The sequence below is a fragment of the Phoenix dactylifera genome, chromosome 15, assembly GCF_009389715.1.
Source record: "Phoenix dactylifera cultivar Barhee BC4 chromosome 15, palm_55x_up_171113_PBpolish2nd_filt_p, whole genome shotgun sequence".
In the NCBI taxonomy this organism is placed as follows: Eukaryota; Viridiplantae; Streptophyta; class Magnoliopsida; order Arecales; family Arecaceae; genus Phoenix; species Phoenix dactylifera.
Genome location: NC_052406.1, coordinates 9,522,297 through 9,536,258, shown reverse-complemented (window position 1 = coordinate 9,536,258; position 13,962 = coordinate 9,522,297). Strand labels below are relative to the sequence as shown.

The window sequence follows — 13,962 nt, the reverse complement described above, 5'->3', positions numbered from 1 at the left end:
AAGCCAGCGGTCTCATGCGCCAGCCCGTGGGCCTCGCCGCGACGACGTGAATAAAAACGCGTGGGTGCATGGGATCACCCCCGCTCCCTCAGGGAATCACATATTTCCATTGGCTAGGGAGCCAAATCATAACCCATCTGACTTTGCTGCAATAGAGAATTACGAGTAATAAAATCATACAACCGTAATTGAATTCTGAGATTGATGAAAATGTTGCACCATATATGTAGCTCTCAACCTAAGATCCATACTCCGATTAAGTTGTCCTAACATTGATTTTGGAGAAAATGGATCGAACCTAATTAGACCCAAAGTAATCCAGTTTGACTCGACAAAATATTGTTCCAAGTTTTAGATCTACATGCAACCCAAATATGCAAGATCAACATTGAAGCAGTCGATTTGATTTAGGTCGAGTTCTTAAATACCAATGTAGTTTGAAATAAGTTAAGCTAAGATTTGGATCAAGCTAGAAACCGGCATGTCTAAATTTATTTTACAACAATTCTTAAACATTAAGGTATTAATTATATATATAATTCAAAATCGATTATACTTCCATATAAATCTAGAATACATTCAACTCTTAGATCCATTTGTACGGAAGATAAAATTTTCTGGTCACAAATGCCATGCATGTAGCATCCCAATTGCGAATCTTGTAGACTTCTTGAATAGTTTTTGTAACGGGCACAACTTACGATGCTATATTTGGCACGACCAGCTAGCCACTATTAATTAAAATTGTTTACATCAAACGCTTGGGCTGGGAAACAAGTCCCAAAAACATGGCTAGTGGAAAATACTTATCACACACTGTATTGGGTCCAAGTAATATTAAGTTGGACCACATTTATCGACAGAATGGATTCGGGAACCAAGATAGCGAAGATAGCTTCGGCATAAAATTTTCTATGCATTTGTCCGGCAACGAAAGTTGGCGATCAAAAAATGTCATTCCCTCTCGTACACCTCTCATTCCTACTTTGAATTGTCAATCCTTCTCAAGAAGCAGTGTGCCCCAAAACGGAGCAATAGGTGAGCTGGAAGCCTAACATTTTCGAATGAGATTACTATACTGCCCTGGTGCATGTATTGCTCTTCAGCAAGCAAGCTCAGGCCTTAACTTGCCAGGCTTGTTCCCCTACACTATATATATGTGCAATTGGAAGCCATCTTGAACCACACAAATCCAATACTCCTAGCTACAAGCTGTTATGCTCTCATCCATTGCAGAGAGAAGGATGTCTTCTTCTTCTCTTCTAGTTGCCTTAGCCATCTGCTTGGCTTTGCTTTCCCCAGGATCCCGAGCTCAACTGAGCTCCTCCTTCTACAATTCCACATGCTCCAATGTGTCAGCCATTGTGCGTAGCGTAATTCAGCAGGCCCAAAGCTCTGATGTTCGGATCACCGCAAGCCTCACTCGACTCTTCTTCCATGATTGTTTTGTCGATGTAACCTTCAACGTTTCCCTCCATATCTTCTCCCCTTAAAAGATCTATTATAGTTTTTCTTCTAATAAGAATATATATATATATATATTTGGAGCTCTCTTGATTCACCCTTCATTTCTTTGACACTGCAAGCTAGCTTGTACGTGTGGACACCATCTGATGCACAAACTGATGCAACTTATAACGATCCAGAGTTCTTCAAAAGAAACTATAGAATTCAAAAACTATATATCCTGCATATGTTATGTGTAACAATAAAAAGAGAGGCTACGTGTGGCTTGATTCTATTTTCAGCTAAACGAATTGTGTTTCTGCCAGGGATGCGATGGGTCTGTTTTGCTGGACAGCAGCTCTACGATAGTGAGTGAGAAGGGTGCAGTTCCGAACAACAACTCAGCTCGGGGTTTTGATGTGGTTGACAACATCAAGACTGCAGTAGAGAATGCTTGCCCAGGAGTAGTTTCATGCGCTGATATCCTTGCCCTTGCTGCCGAAGCTTCAGTTAACTTAGTAAGCCATTTTCAGTTGTCTTTTCCATTTGATTCTTCCTTCTTGTGTCACTTCTTTTAAGGTTTAGACCCTTCTAAATGAGAGCAATAAGACCGGAGATTATTGGCGGCCGTTCTCTTTTCCTGGCTTTTGCTGTAGACAAAAAAAAAAAAGAAAAAGGCCTTGACACCTAGTTTTTCTTCGAAAGAGGAGAAAAGAAAACAGCTTAGTAATGTCCACTGAAAAATGACGGCTTCCATCTGATGATAAGGAGAGGCTAAATATGGTATTTACTAGGTCAGCCCACTTTGAATCTTTGGAGCATTTTATTAGTTTTCTCCAATAGAATATATAAAGATATTTTCGAAGTTACAACCACTTACTCAAAACAGAGGCATGAGTTCAGCTTATTAAACAACTAAAATCAAAATAGACCAAGTTGACTCAGCTTACTCAACAGAATTAATGCAGGAATGAGCAGGCAAGTCTTAAAATTTTGATAATGTTACATCAAAGCAAGTCTTAAAGATTCTTGAACTACCTCATGACCTGACTCCTGAGCTTTGAAGCCAACTCAGATCAGCCTCTGAAATAGGCCAAAATATCACAAGTAAAAGAAAAATTACACCCTACTAGTTCTACGCTAACCATTGTTCACAGGCAGGAGGTCCCTCATGGTCTGCGTTACTCGGAAGAAGGGATGGAACCACTGCGAACATAACCGGCGCCAACAACCTCCCAAGCCCCTTTGATAGCTTAACTACCCTCCAATCCAAATTCTCTGCCGTCGGCCTCGGCGACACCGATCTCGTCGCCTTATCAGGTGAAAAACAGCATGATTATAAAGAGATCAACAAAATGCTAATTAACTACTATGTTCATAATTCTAACTAGAACTCCTTGTGAATGTTAATTAATGACAGGAGCCCACACCTTTGGGAGAGCACAATGCAGATTCTTCAGCAACCGGCTCTATAACTTCAGCGGCACCGGCAATCCGGACCCGAGCTTGAACTCTTCTTACCTGACCACACTGCAGCAGAACTGCCCTCAGGGAGGGGATGGAACCACACTCAACAATCTCGACCCCAGCACCCCAAACACCTTCGACAGCAACTACTTCACCAACCTTCAGAACAACCGTGGGCTTCTGCAATCGGATCAAGAACTCCTCTCAACAAGCGGAGCTTCCACCGCTTCGATCGTCAACAGCTTTGCGAGCAGCCAGAGCACCTTCTTCCAGAACTTTGTGCAGTCGATGATAAACATGGGGAACATTAGTCCACTTACTGGGAGCAGTGGGCAGATAAGGAGCAACTGCAGGAAGGTCAATGGGAGTTGAGGGTTCTTGAGTTGGAGTTGGAGGAGGAGGAGGATGGTTCTGAAACAAAGGAGAGCTGTGAGCAGTGTTAGTTAGAATATGAATAAAGTCCAACGGAAGTTGTAGTAAGAAGTTGTTCTGTTATGTGAGCCAAGTGCTCAAGTTATATCAAGTGAAACAAGTAAAATGCTTGCATATTGTGGAAATCAATCTCTCTCTTTCTCTGCTCAGAAACTTAATTTAGCTGTGTATGAAAAATATTTTTCGCATACAAATCTTCCTTCACAGCATTTGTTGTATGTATCAATCAAAATCTAGAAGTCTATGTTTGAAGCTCCAAAGAAATTTGAAACCCCGTTGTTATATCCATCGGGGCCAATAATACTGTTTAATCATTGGAATGTGAAAGGTGTCTATATTAATATATATTTCCAGTTTCTCAATGATGTAGATACGTGCAAATGCGATTCTGAGGTTTAGAAGGAAATGTATTTTGTAAAAAGAAAAAAGAAAAGCAAATGAACATTCAAAAGAGTTGTTTACGAATTCTAAAAGGTACTTTGTGGGTGCTCACAGCTTGCAAGAGCTCACCGACACTTCGTAATCAAATACCAGCAGGCCCTACTAGCTTTAAGGGCACAGTATCATAAAGTTACAGCCCAAAAGCTTCAATTATTGAAAGGAGGACCGGCTAGACTAATAAATCCTTATAGCACACCCTTCTATTTGTTAACGTAGAGTTATGGCAATCTCTTCCATCCAATAGAGGCTCATAAAAGAAGAGGAGCCCACTCAAGTCCTACTTGATCTCATTGGGTCCTCTCGGACTCTACTATTTTTTATTGGGAAGCCCATATAGCTAATAAAGATTGTGATGTACAATGAGTTTAATTTTGATACTACTTATCATAAATCTACTGCTCAAAAAATTAAGTTGTTAAAAAAAAAGATCGGCCCAGGCTAATATACTTCTCTTTTATTAGTTAATGTGGGACTATGATAAGCCTACACTAGCCACACTCCAGCAGAACTCGCCTTAGGAAGCCGATGTGGGTGCTCGCAGCGATCTCGACCCGATCACCACAGACATCTTTGACAATAGTTACTTCACTAACCTTCAAAACGATGGTGGGCTATTCTAATCCGATCAAGAGATCATCTCGAAATCGAGAACATTAGTCCACCAAGACGCAGTTGTAGGGAGCTAAGGAGTGGCTCGAAGAAGGTCATGGGAGTCAAAAAGTTCACGAATCGAGGTGGGAGAAGGAGAGGGGGTGTAAGAATTATTATTTATTGTCAAGCGAGAGTAAAACACAGTAGATATCATGTGGCGAAATGTTGCGTACGTTTCGGGATTAAAATTATTCTCAAGAAAAACAACAAAAGATGTTGTTTTATGTAGCATGCAGTATAAGAAAAGTTATTTCCTTTCATATCCATTTGCAATATTAGAGTTCCTTGTCCTCCCAACCACTGAAAAAATCCCGATTAAGCAGTATTTAATAAAATATTTATTTAAATAAACACCAAAAAATTATTTCAACAAGGAGTACATGTGCATTTTGATTCGAATGAAAATAGTTAGCAGGGGAGGGCTGAATAAGTTTATTTGGTCGGCAAGGAGATTTTATACTTCTCAATTTTTGAGAATGTTAGTACTTATTTATTCTTTTCCTGCCTGTCCGACCAAAGAACATTTGCAATTATTCCATTCTACTCCCATTTCCCAACCTAACAACAAAGCATCAAACTTATTTTTCTTATTTAGGTACCCAACGAAGTTGGGCCTGAACAGTAATACGCCCAAGAGCCAACAATGAAGTCCACGCCATAACAATAGAGAGAATGACAAGAGTGGGGAACATAGTCAGAACTTAGAGCCACCAAGTGACGAAGTCAATGGCATAGTATGTCGTACCAACCCGAATGGACAGTACAAGACATACCATATTAGTTCGGTACCGGTATCCGATACGGTTGGCGTACCGACGTTCGGTATACCAAAAAAAGTTCCATATCGTACCGAATCGATACTGTACTAGTGCAGCACCGATACGGGGTCTAGTACCAAAACGACAAATCTTTGTTAATAGGGTATCAGATGTCGTTCCTATGGCCTTGCTTTCCCAGGCGACTAGACTGCACATATTTTAATAATATTGGTTCTAATTTTGGTTAGATTTGGAAATTAGCAGTTGCTCCAAGAGTACAAGTGTTTTGGTGGAAGGTATGTTGGGAGAAACTTCCTGTAAGACCCTTCTTCATTCTAGAGATGTACTGCACCAGCAGGATTAATTTAACTTGCGATCTCTTTCAATGCAATGTAGAGTATATGGAACATTGTCTATACCCATGCCCCCCGGTAATGGGAGTCTGGGCTGCAGTGAAGAAAATAAATCCAGCTATTCCGCAGTTCAATTCTTGAAGGCCAGTCCATTTACCGCTCCGCACATTGAAATGGGCGACTCGTGCATGGAAGAGGGAGAAGTCGGACTCTGAACGGATGTCCTCTTCTTCCTCGATTTCGTCGGGAGGAGAAGACGGAAGGAGTTCTAATCCTTCCACGATTGAGTTGGGCTTCTCTATTAAAGAGAGCCCCCACCCCCCTGTCACGCTCCGAACCCAGCACCCGGATCCGGTACGCGACCGGCCGTATGAGTCCTAGAGCAGTGCCCTAAAGATCATGCAAGGCCTATGATTAACAAAAATTCCAATAAATCCACAATTAATCTAGTAATTCAAATAGAGCAGTCCCATCCCATTATAAATCTAGCTAATAACTCTGATACTTGCACTCTGCGCCCATCCCATCCAAATCTAAGCATCCTGCAACTCTGATAAAAAGAAAGAAGAAAAGGGGATGAGCTTTACAGCCCAGTAAGAATCCCTACATATCCACACCAACACAATAATAATAAAAATCTGAAAACCACGACAAGTCGAAGCACATATCATGAAGTCATAAATCGGCTATCAAAGCTCAAATAATCAATACAAGTATGTACATCAAACATCAATAAAAGTCCAGCCACACAAGAATGATATAGCATATGATAGCTCATAAACCTGTATTATAGTTTCAATGTCTTTTCTTCAACTTGATCTGGATTAATTATCTTTCCGACTTTGGGTCAAATCTCGGTCACATTTCTCAGCCTGTGGTGGGGCAACCAAATTATCACATTTTCAGCCTGTGGCAGGGCCTGCACATTATAGTTCCACATTTCTAGCCTGTGATGGGGCCTGCCAAAGTATCACATTTTAAGCCTGTGGCGGGGCCTGCACATTATAGTTCCACATTTCTAGCCTGTGAGGGGGCCTGCACATTTTAGTTCCATATTTCTAGCATGTGAGGGGGGCCTACCAAAGTACCACATTTTTTAGCCTGTGACGGGGCCTGCCATAATAACAAGATAAACCCAAAATCCCTTTTTATACAATCCAGTTTACATCCACACATCAATTTCCTTTTTATTTATTTCTGGCTTTAAACTAACCACGGTCACGTTTCCAGCCCATGACGGGGCAACCAATATCACATGGTTAGTTTAGAGCACCACATCCATCAGTCAAATTATGTAGGTGTAGGTTATGCGCATGCATGCATCCATCATGATACCAACCACAAGCGAATACGATCATAATATCAACCACAAGCCAACACTATCAAAATATAATTTAATATAAAACTATTTTTGATTTGTCTCAATCATAGCATATCATACATATCTAAGTATAAAAATATTATATCATGCAGGATTAGCGTACAAGGATCCTTACCTTTTTATTGAAAACTCAGACAACTAATCACCCGCCCTCACGGTGATCTATGAACCGGAATGCGCAGGACTCTGCTCAGCATCCTCTCGTCCAATAGATTATTCCCCTACAGAACCAAATCATCATTAAAATTTATCAAAGATATATGATAATCTAGGACCCCTGTTTGATCCTCTAAAGTCTTCTAAAATCTAACATCCCAAGACTTTCTAGAGTCCACAAGGCAGTGCTTTCCCCAGATCCATGTGCAGAGAGAGAGAGAACCCAACTAGAGAGAGAGGGAAATATAATAAGAGAAAGGGAATTGGAAAAATCCCTTTCTCTTTCCCTCTTCTTCTTCCTTCTTCCCGACGGAAAGGGAAGAAGGAGGCTCGGCCGTAGGTGGCCCACGGCCGGCGACGCTCCATGGTCGTTGGTCTATGGCGTGCCGGTGGTGACACGCCCGGTGACGGCTGGCCGTGCCACGCCTTGCGACGGCCGGCCGGCCGGAACGGAAGAGGAGAAGGCCGAACCGGCTCGGCTTCTCCATCATTCCGGAGGCTTTCCGGCCTCATTCTCAAAGAAGCAAAGGCCAAAAATGAAGGAGGAGAAGAATGTGCTCACCTTGCCTCCTGCGAGGTCCTCCCGACCGGATCGACAGCGACCGCGTCGATTCCTCCCGCGGCAAGGTAAAACCCAATCTCTTTCTCTCTCTCTTTTTTTTTTTTGTGTGTGTGGACGGCTCTCGACGGATGCCCTAGGAAGAGGGGAGGTCTTGGCCCGGTTGCTAGGGTTTTTATCACCCTAAGATCCCCCTTTCCGGTGGATTCGGGAGGAGGGGGGAGGAGGATTTCCGAAAAACAGGGGAGGGAGGGCGTTTCAATCGGGAGACTCCCTCCCCCTTGCACGTGTTGGGCCGCCCTTGCTCAAGGGCCAGCCCAACTCAAATGTGGGCCTTCACACCCCCACCCCCCATCAAGTGCCAAAGCTCCTTTTTCCTCCTCTTTTCTCCCTTCAAAGTCATAGTGTCCTGTCACTGTGCTCGCCAGAAAACGGAGCTGCCGAACGTCGCCGGAGTCGAGGTAAGGCCCTAGACTTCTTTCCCTTTCCTTCCTCTTTTTCCCACGACTAGGAATCACAACTGCCGGCCGAGAAATTGGCCAAAAATCGACCGGCAAAAGAAGAACCTATTTTTTCCCCTATTCCGGTCAAGTTTTTCTTCCTCTTTTCGGCCACTAACGCTGCTGCCTCTTGGCGCCGAACCTCCGGTTGAGTCTCACGACCTCCGTACTCTCCTCCATGATATAGCCGTGGCCGTCGGTGAGCAGCCAATGGCCAAAAATCAATCAAAGGTCCAATTTCCTTGTTTTTCGGGCCTTTTTCTTGGATTTTTCGTCGGCCGGCCACCGCCACCGGCCATCACCACCACCAACTGCCACCTTGCTGGACCACCATAACCACAGCCACCAGCCGACCTTCCTTCCTCCCCTATTTACTGAGAAAAGAAGAAGAAGAAAAAAGAAAAGAAAAAAAAAGAAGAGGAGGGAGAGAACCATCCCTCTTTTTCTCTCTCTTATTTTCTCTCTCTTCACTCTACACTTCTCTCACTACTTTCTCTCTCCTCTCTCTACTTTCTCTCTAGAAAAATCTAAGGAACCCAGTATTGGGTCCTATTGACTTAATCTATGATTCCTAATTGACCCCTATAAAGGGCCCTGATTCGCCCTGATGCTCGGACTATCTACTGAACCGATTATCTTGATCCTGTTGAATGTCCTCAAAATCTTTATTGATGAGCCAAGTTGATTAATTTTAGCTTTGATCGAGTTCATGCCCTATGATTTATTGATCGAATCGCTTGAACCTAACCCATCCGAAATTGTTGAACGTTATCATCCAACTAATCATTCCTATTTTTTATTATTTTAATTTGATTAAAACCATGAAACAGAAATTGATTTTACTTTCAATATATTTATAAAGTTAACTGTTTCACCTAGCGAAAAGAAATAGGTAAGTAAGCCTTATTACTAGTTTTCGAAACTCCTTATTTTCTTTTAAATGACCATGTCTTCCCCTCCCATCCTCGTTTCTTTATAGGGGTTGTAAAAATACCTAATTTCTCTTCCGAATAGGAAGTTGAAGGTTCTCTACGGGAATCCTTCGGCCATTATACTCTCGTCGAGGGTCTTCCGCGCGGATATTTGTCGAGGCTTTCTCGAATTGTTTGGATGCGGCTTTGGGAGTCGTGGCTTGCAGGAGGGGGAGCGAATGGATAGGGAATGACACTCGGTGCACCAGAAAGGCTATGAGAATCGTCGCTTTGGCCGAGTGGTTAAGGCGTGTGCCTGCTAAGTACATGGGGTTTCCCCGCGAGAGTTCGAATCTCTCAGGCGACGAATTTATACAATATCTTTTTTTATTATTAAGTCAAACTATAATGTAGAGTTGCTTTTTCTCTTTATTTTTTTTTTTGAATGGTCATATATCAAAACGGCTTTCACTTATTAAAGAGCTCTCAAATGGCGGTAATGGGGATTTGGAGTTCCTCACTTCCATCACTTATTAAGAGCACTAATAGAAAAGCATAGTTTTCTCTCTTGGTCAAGTTCATTATGGCAATTAGTGCCAGTTAACAAAAAAATTGCACCATTCAAAAGAATAGTCCTCGTTATTTTAGTTAATTGTGTAAGACATTCACATACTATGACATATTATCTGTTGCTTTCATTCACAAAATTTGCATGATACACAGAGAACTGAATCCGGATGGTGTGATCACAAATAATAATTTTAGGTTTTGTGTTGAGAAGAGGTTGAAGAGCCTCAACAACGATTGTCATACTTGGTCCTGAATCAAGATGGCATAATCGCCAATAATAATGGGGAGAAAAAACGGTGCTATGAGGTCAATTTTAGTTGTCTCCTGCTGGTTTTGTGTGGGAGAAGAGGTTGAAGAGCCTTGACGACGATTGTCATATTTGGTCGGAAGTCAGCTTCGTATTGAACACACAGTGCTGCAACTGCTGCCATCTGAACATGATAAACGCATCCAGATGCATATATCCATTCAACTTGCTACATATTCAATGATTTTAAGTCTCCAAAATATCCTTTTAAGATATAAAGGAACTTGCGATGTTTGATATATACAGACATTGTTTGGTCCACAGAGAGGAAAGCAAGGAGATACCTTTGCAACAGCTTTTGGTGGATAATCATGGTTTAGCTTAGGATCCACACACTGTTTAACTTTGTCTTCACTCAACCTTGGAGTTGCCTTTATTATCAACATAATTCAAGATTAAAAAACAACAACAAAGCAAACAATAGCCATTGTGATGACAACACTGCAGCGTGGAACCTACCCAAGTAACAAGGCTCTGCTGTCCTTTTGGCATTGTATGATCTACGGGCTTTCTTCCTGTTAGAAGCTCTAAAAGAACGACGCCAAAGCTATAAACATCACTTTTCTGTGTCAATTGCCCTGTCATCGCATACCTGTAAAACAATCGTATAAGAAATATAGGAGAAATTTTTATCATCATCGACAGTTTGTTACGGTGCGAGTTTAGCTTGCGAGCGAAAACTACACAAATTCTTCTCAGAAAGATACTGGATACTCTATATTTGATCGAACAATTATATACTATGAAGGTCGGGAAATGTCACTCTGAAGTTATACCAATTTGCTAAATTCATCCAATATTTACTCCTTCCATTGATAAGAAAGAAAAAAGGGGGAAGGAAGAAGCACTGAAGTAAGCCTACTTTGGAGCATGATAACCAAAAGTTCCTAAACTCGAGTTGAATGCAGGCGAGCTGCTGTGTCAGGAGACTGGTTAGTTAAATTGGTCAGCAATTTTGGACTCATAATCATCGAACAGAAGAACGTTGCTGGATCTGACATCCCGATGAACAATCGATGGCTGGACTTTTTCGTGAAGATACTCAAGACCCCTTGCTGCACCATAGGCAATTTTCACTCTTTGATTCCAGGTCAGCGCAGGTCCAGGTTCAGCACCTTGCACTCCTTTCCTCCCTGTGCCAGAAAATTGACTTCCCTAATATTAAAAACTGTTTCATGAAATCGTCTACGAACAATGTATAAAACTTGTAGGTAGGGTATAAATCCAGTACCATGTAAAGTGTCATGTAAAGACCCAATAGTTGCAAACTGATATACTAATATCCGATTATTCGCTTCTAAACAGTATCCCAACAACTGAACAAAATACTCATGTTTAAGTCTCGAAACCATTGATAACTGCATCAACCATGATAAGAAAGAGATGGTCAAATAAGGTGAAGTTAGCAGCAAACCATGCACTTGCAACTTACATAATGTAACAGTTCTGCTATGTAAGAATCACCTGAGCAGAAAATTCTGAATCAGGGTCATTTGAGACACTAGGATCCAGCTTCTTTATAGCAGCAGGCTCTCCTGTACTCAGAGTTGCATGAAAAACCTTACCATAGGAACCTTCCCCAATCAATGCCTTCTGCCCAAAATTAGAGGTTAATCGATTCAGTTCAGCCAATGGTATTGCTGGTATCTCGATCGGCAAAGATTTTGGGGCGGCACCACTTCTGGCAGGAATGGGCCCTCTTGGATCTCTATAATGACCTAAATAATCAATCAACAATGATGCCTATAAGCCACTAGCTAAAATCTGCAAACACCACAATATAAATCAATCCAATTACCGATTCAATCCGTATGAGTTGAGAGAATCTATGTGATCTCTATTAGAAGAAGGGGAGGGGTGTGGGAGAAGAGGTATGTCCTTGTGTATCTCAGTTAGCATTTAGCATGTTTGGCTAATTACATGCATGAATATGACCCAGATGATAATTAATTTGGAAGCATGCATATCTTATTTATATCAAATATTGGGGAGACGGTGGTTAAATAACAAATGGATCATCACTCCATTCAACATCTAGAACCTTTTTAGCCAACACGTCTGGCTGCTTCAAGATTTGAGTTTCATGAGTAAAAACCAAGGTACTTTTTTTGTTTTCTTGATGAAAAAATGCAGTAATTACTAGCTCATGGTCTAACATCAGAAGAATATTGATATACTAAGGCAAGACCATCCTAGTTCACAAACAGAGCTCTTTCGAGCATTTGTACAGGTTGATCAGTTAATTCAAGAATGTGAAAGAACAAAATCAGAAACCTTGTCACTTATATTTTAAAGGAAAATTCCAGTATTATCTGATGAGTTTCGAAAGCTTGTCCTGAACTGTTACATAGCGGCAGTCAGAGGCATTCCTGTCATGATAATACTTTGTGGCATGCTCTCTTCGGTGGGCGTGCTCCTTGTGAATGCTTGAATCAAAGCAGAGGTTTCAATCTCAGGCCTTATTTCTTTGGGGATGAGAATGAGAGGAGTGCTCTCTGAACTCACTCACTTACATTACATATTGACACTTAGAGAACTTTATTAGATGATCTCCATATGGACCCCAAAAATCCAAACAACCTCTATTATAGCTTGATAACGCCATTATGTTGAGCACTAAAATTCCTATGAGGACGGCATCATTTCTAGAACCAGCAAGTCAGAACTCTCTTTATTCTCTTTTCAAGAAACCCCAAAGCATCATTCCATAAAATAAAAGATCTTTCAACAAACATGCACTAGTCGCTTGCACCTAGGTATCTATATATTGGAAGAAACACCTAGATATCTGTATCAGCTCTCATTGTTTCTCAATAATAATAATAAAAGCAAGTTGAGAGCTGTTGCTGGAAATTGGACCCGGGGGCCGCCGCGAAGCTGGGGAAGGAGGAGCTCCGCCGCGGGGAGGGCGGACGGCGGTGCGCCGGCCGGCTGCGTCCTCCTGTGCCCTCCTGGGATGTGTGAGAGAGCGAAGAGGAGAGTGCGTCCTGTCCTGTCCCGTCCTGCAAAAAAGAAGCCGGTGGCCGGGCTCCCCGGCGCCGGCCCTCCGATGCTTAAGTCAGAGGGGGCAAATATGTGGAGAGAGCAAGCCAGAGGGTGAAGAAGAATAAGAGGATATTGGTGCTTAATCGTCTGTGCTGTTGTGTTCCAGTCCCTCCTCCCTCTCTTTCCTCCCAGGCTCCCTTTTATAGAGGGATTTTATGTTGCCCGGGAGGTGACAGGGAGTTTGTCCTCTTTTGTAATAATTGGGCATGATTTGGCCCATTAATGGCATAGTGGAAAATAAGGCCGACTCAGACCGGAACCAGGGAGTTGTCACGGTCGATCGGACCTGTTGGAATGGTTGAACCGCCGGCTGTGGTAGGCCCGGGGTCCATGGATGGTAAGCGCATTTATTACCGAATGAACCGGCGGTCAGGGAGAGCCATACGCTTTGATGGTTCAGTGATCCGGAGATCGTCTTGAGCCGTGTTCATTAAATGACTGAGCGCATCGGAGACTTGAGGAGGTCTCATGCATTAATGGCAGGTCGTGCCAAATACCTGCAGAGATCTTATGCCTTGACGGCTTGGAGATAGCGGCAGGTTGTAATGGAGTTGTCAAGTCCCTCAGGGGGTTAAGTAGGAGTTGAACATCTGGTCAAGGCAATCGGCTCGGCAGGGGTGCCGAGCCGAGTTGGTCGCCCAATGGGGCGCCCTGTGGCGGGGTTGCTTCTAATGCTCCTGGTCGGCGCCCTTTGGTCGGCTCTTTCTAGCCGAGCGCCTTTATTCCGCGCGCTTTCCTCTCTGGTCAGCGCCTTCTAATCGAGCGCTTTTCTGGTCGGCGTCCTCTGGTCGGCTCTTTCTAGCCGAGCATCCCTACTTGGTCGTTGGTTGGTCCGAGCGCCTCTTGGCGCTCCGGTCGGCACTCTTGGGCCGAGCATCTTTTCAGATCGGCGCTCTCTAGCCGAGCACCCCTCTGGTTGGTGTTCTTTGGTCGGCACTCTTCGGCCGAGCGCCTTTCCGGTCGACGCTTTTTGGCCGAGCGCCTC

General features: G+C 42.9%; 1 protein-coding gene, 1 non-coding gene and 1 pseudogene across 2 annotated transcripts; 2 read left to right on the top strand and 1 right to left on the bottom strand.

The window, feature by feature from the left end:
• Positions 1-1,184: 1,184 nt before the first annotated feature.
• On the top strand, positions 1,185-3,474 carry LOC103705795 (peroxidase 15). Its single transcript, XM_008789652.3, has 4 exons — positions 1,185-1,454; positions 1,773-1,964; positions 2,604-2,766; positions 2,867-3,474. Exons 1-4 carry the CDS (start codon positions 1,218-1,220, stop codon positions 3,283-3,285), a joined length of 1,011 nt encoding a protein of 336 aa, XP_008787874.1. The 5' UTR covers positions 1,185-1,217; the 3' UTR covers positions 3,286-3,474.
• A 5,866-nt stretch (positions 3,475-9,340) lies between these two features.
• Positions 9,341-9,422, top strand: TRNAS-GCU. The gene has a single exon. It is a non-coding gene; the product is annotated as a tRNA-Ser (tRNA).
• Positions 9,423-9,737: 315 nt separating this feature from the next.
• Positions 9,738-11,831, bottom strand: LOC120113338 (annotated as a pseudogene).
• Between the last annotated feature and the right edge of the window lie 2,131 nt (positions 11,832-13,962).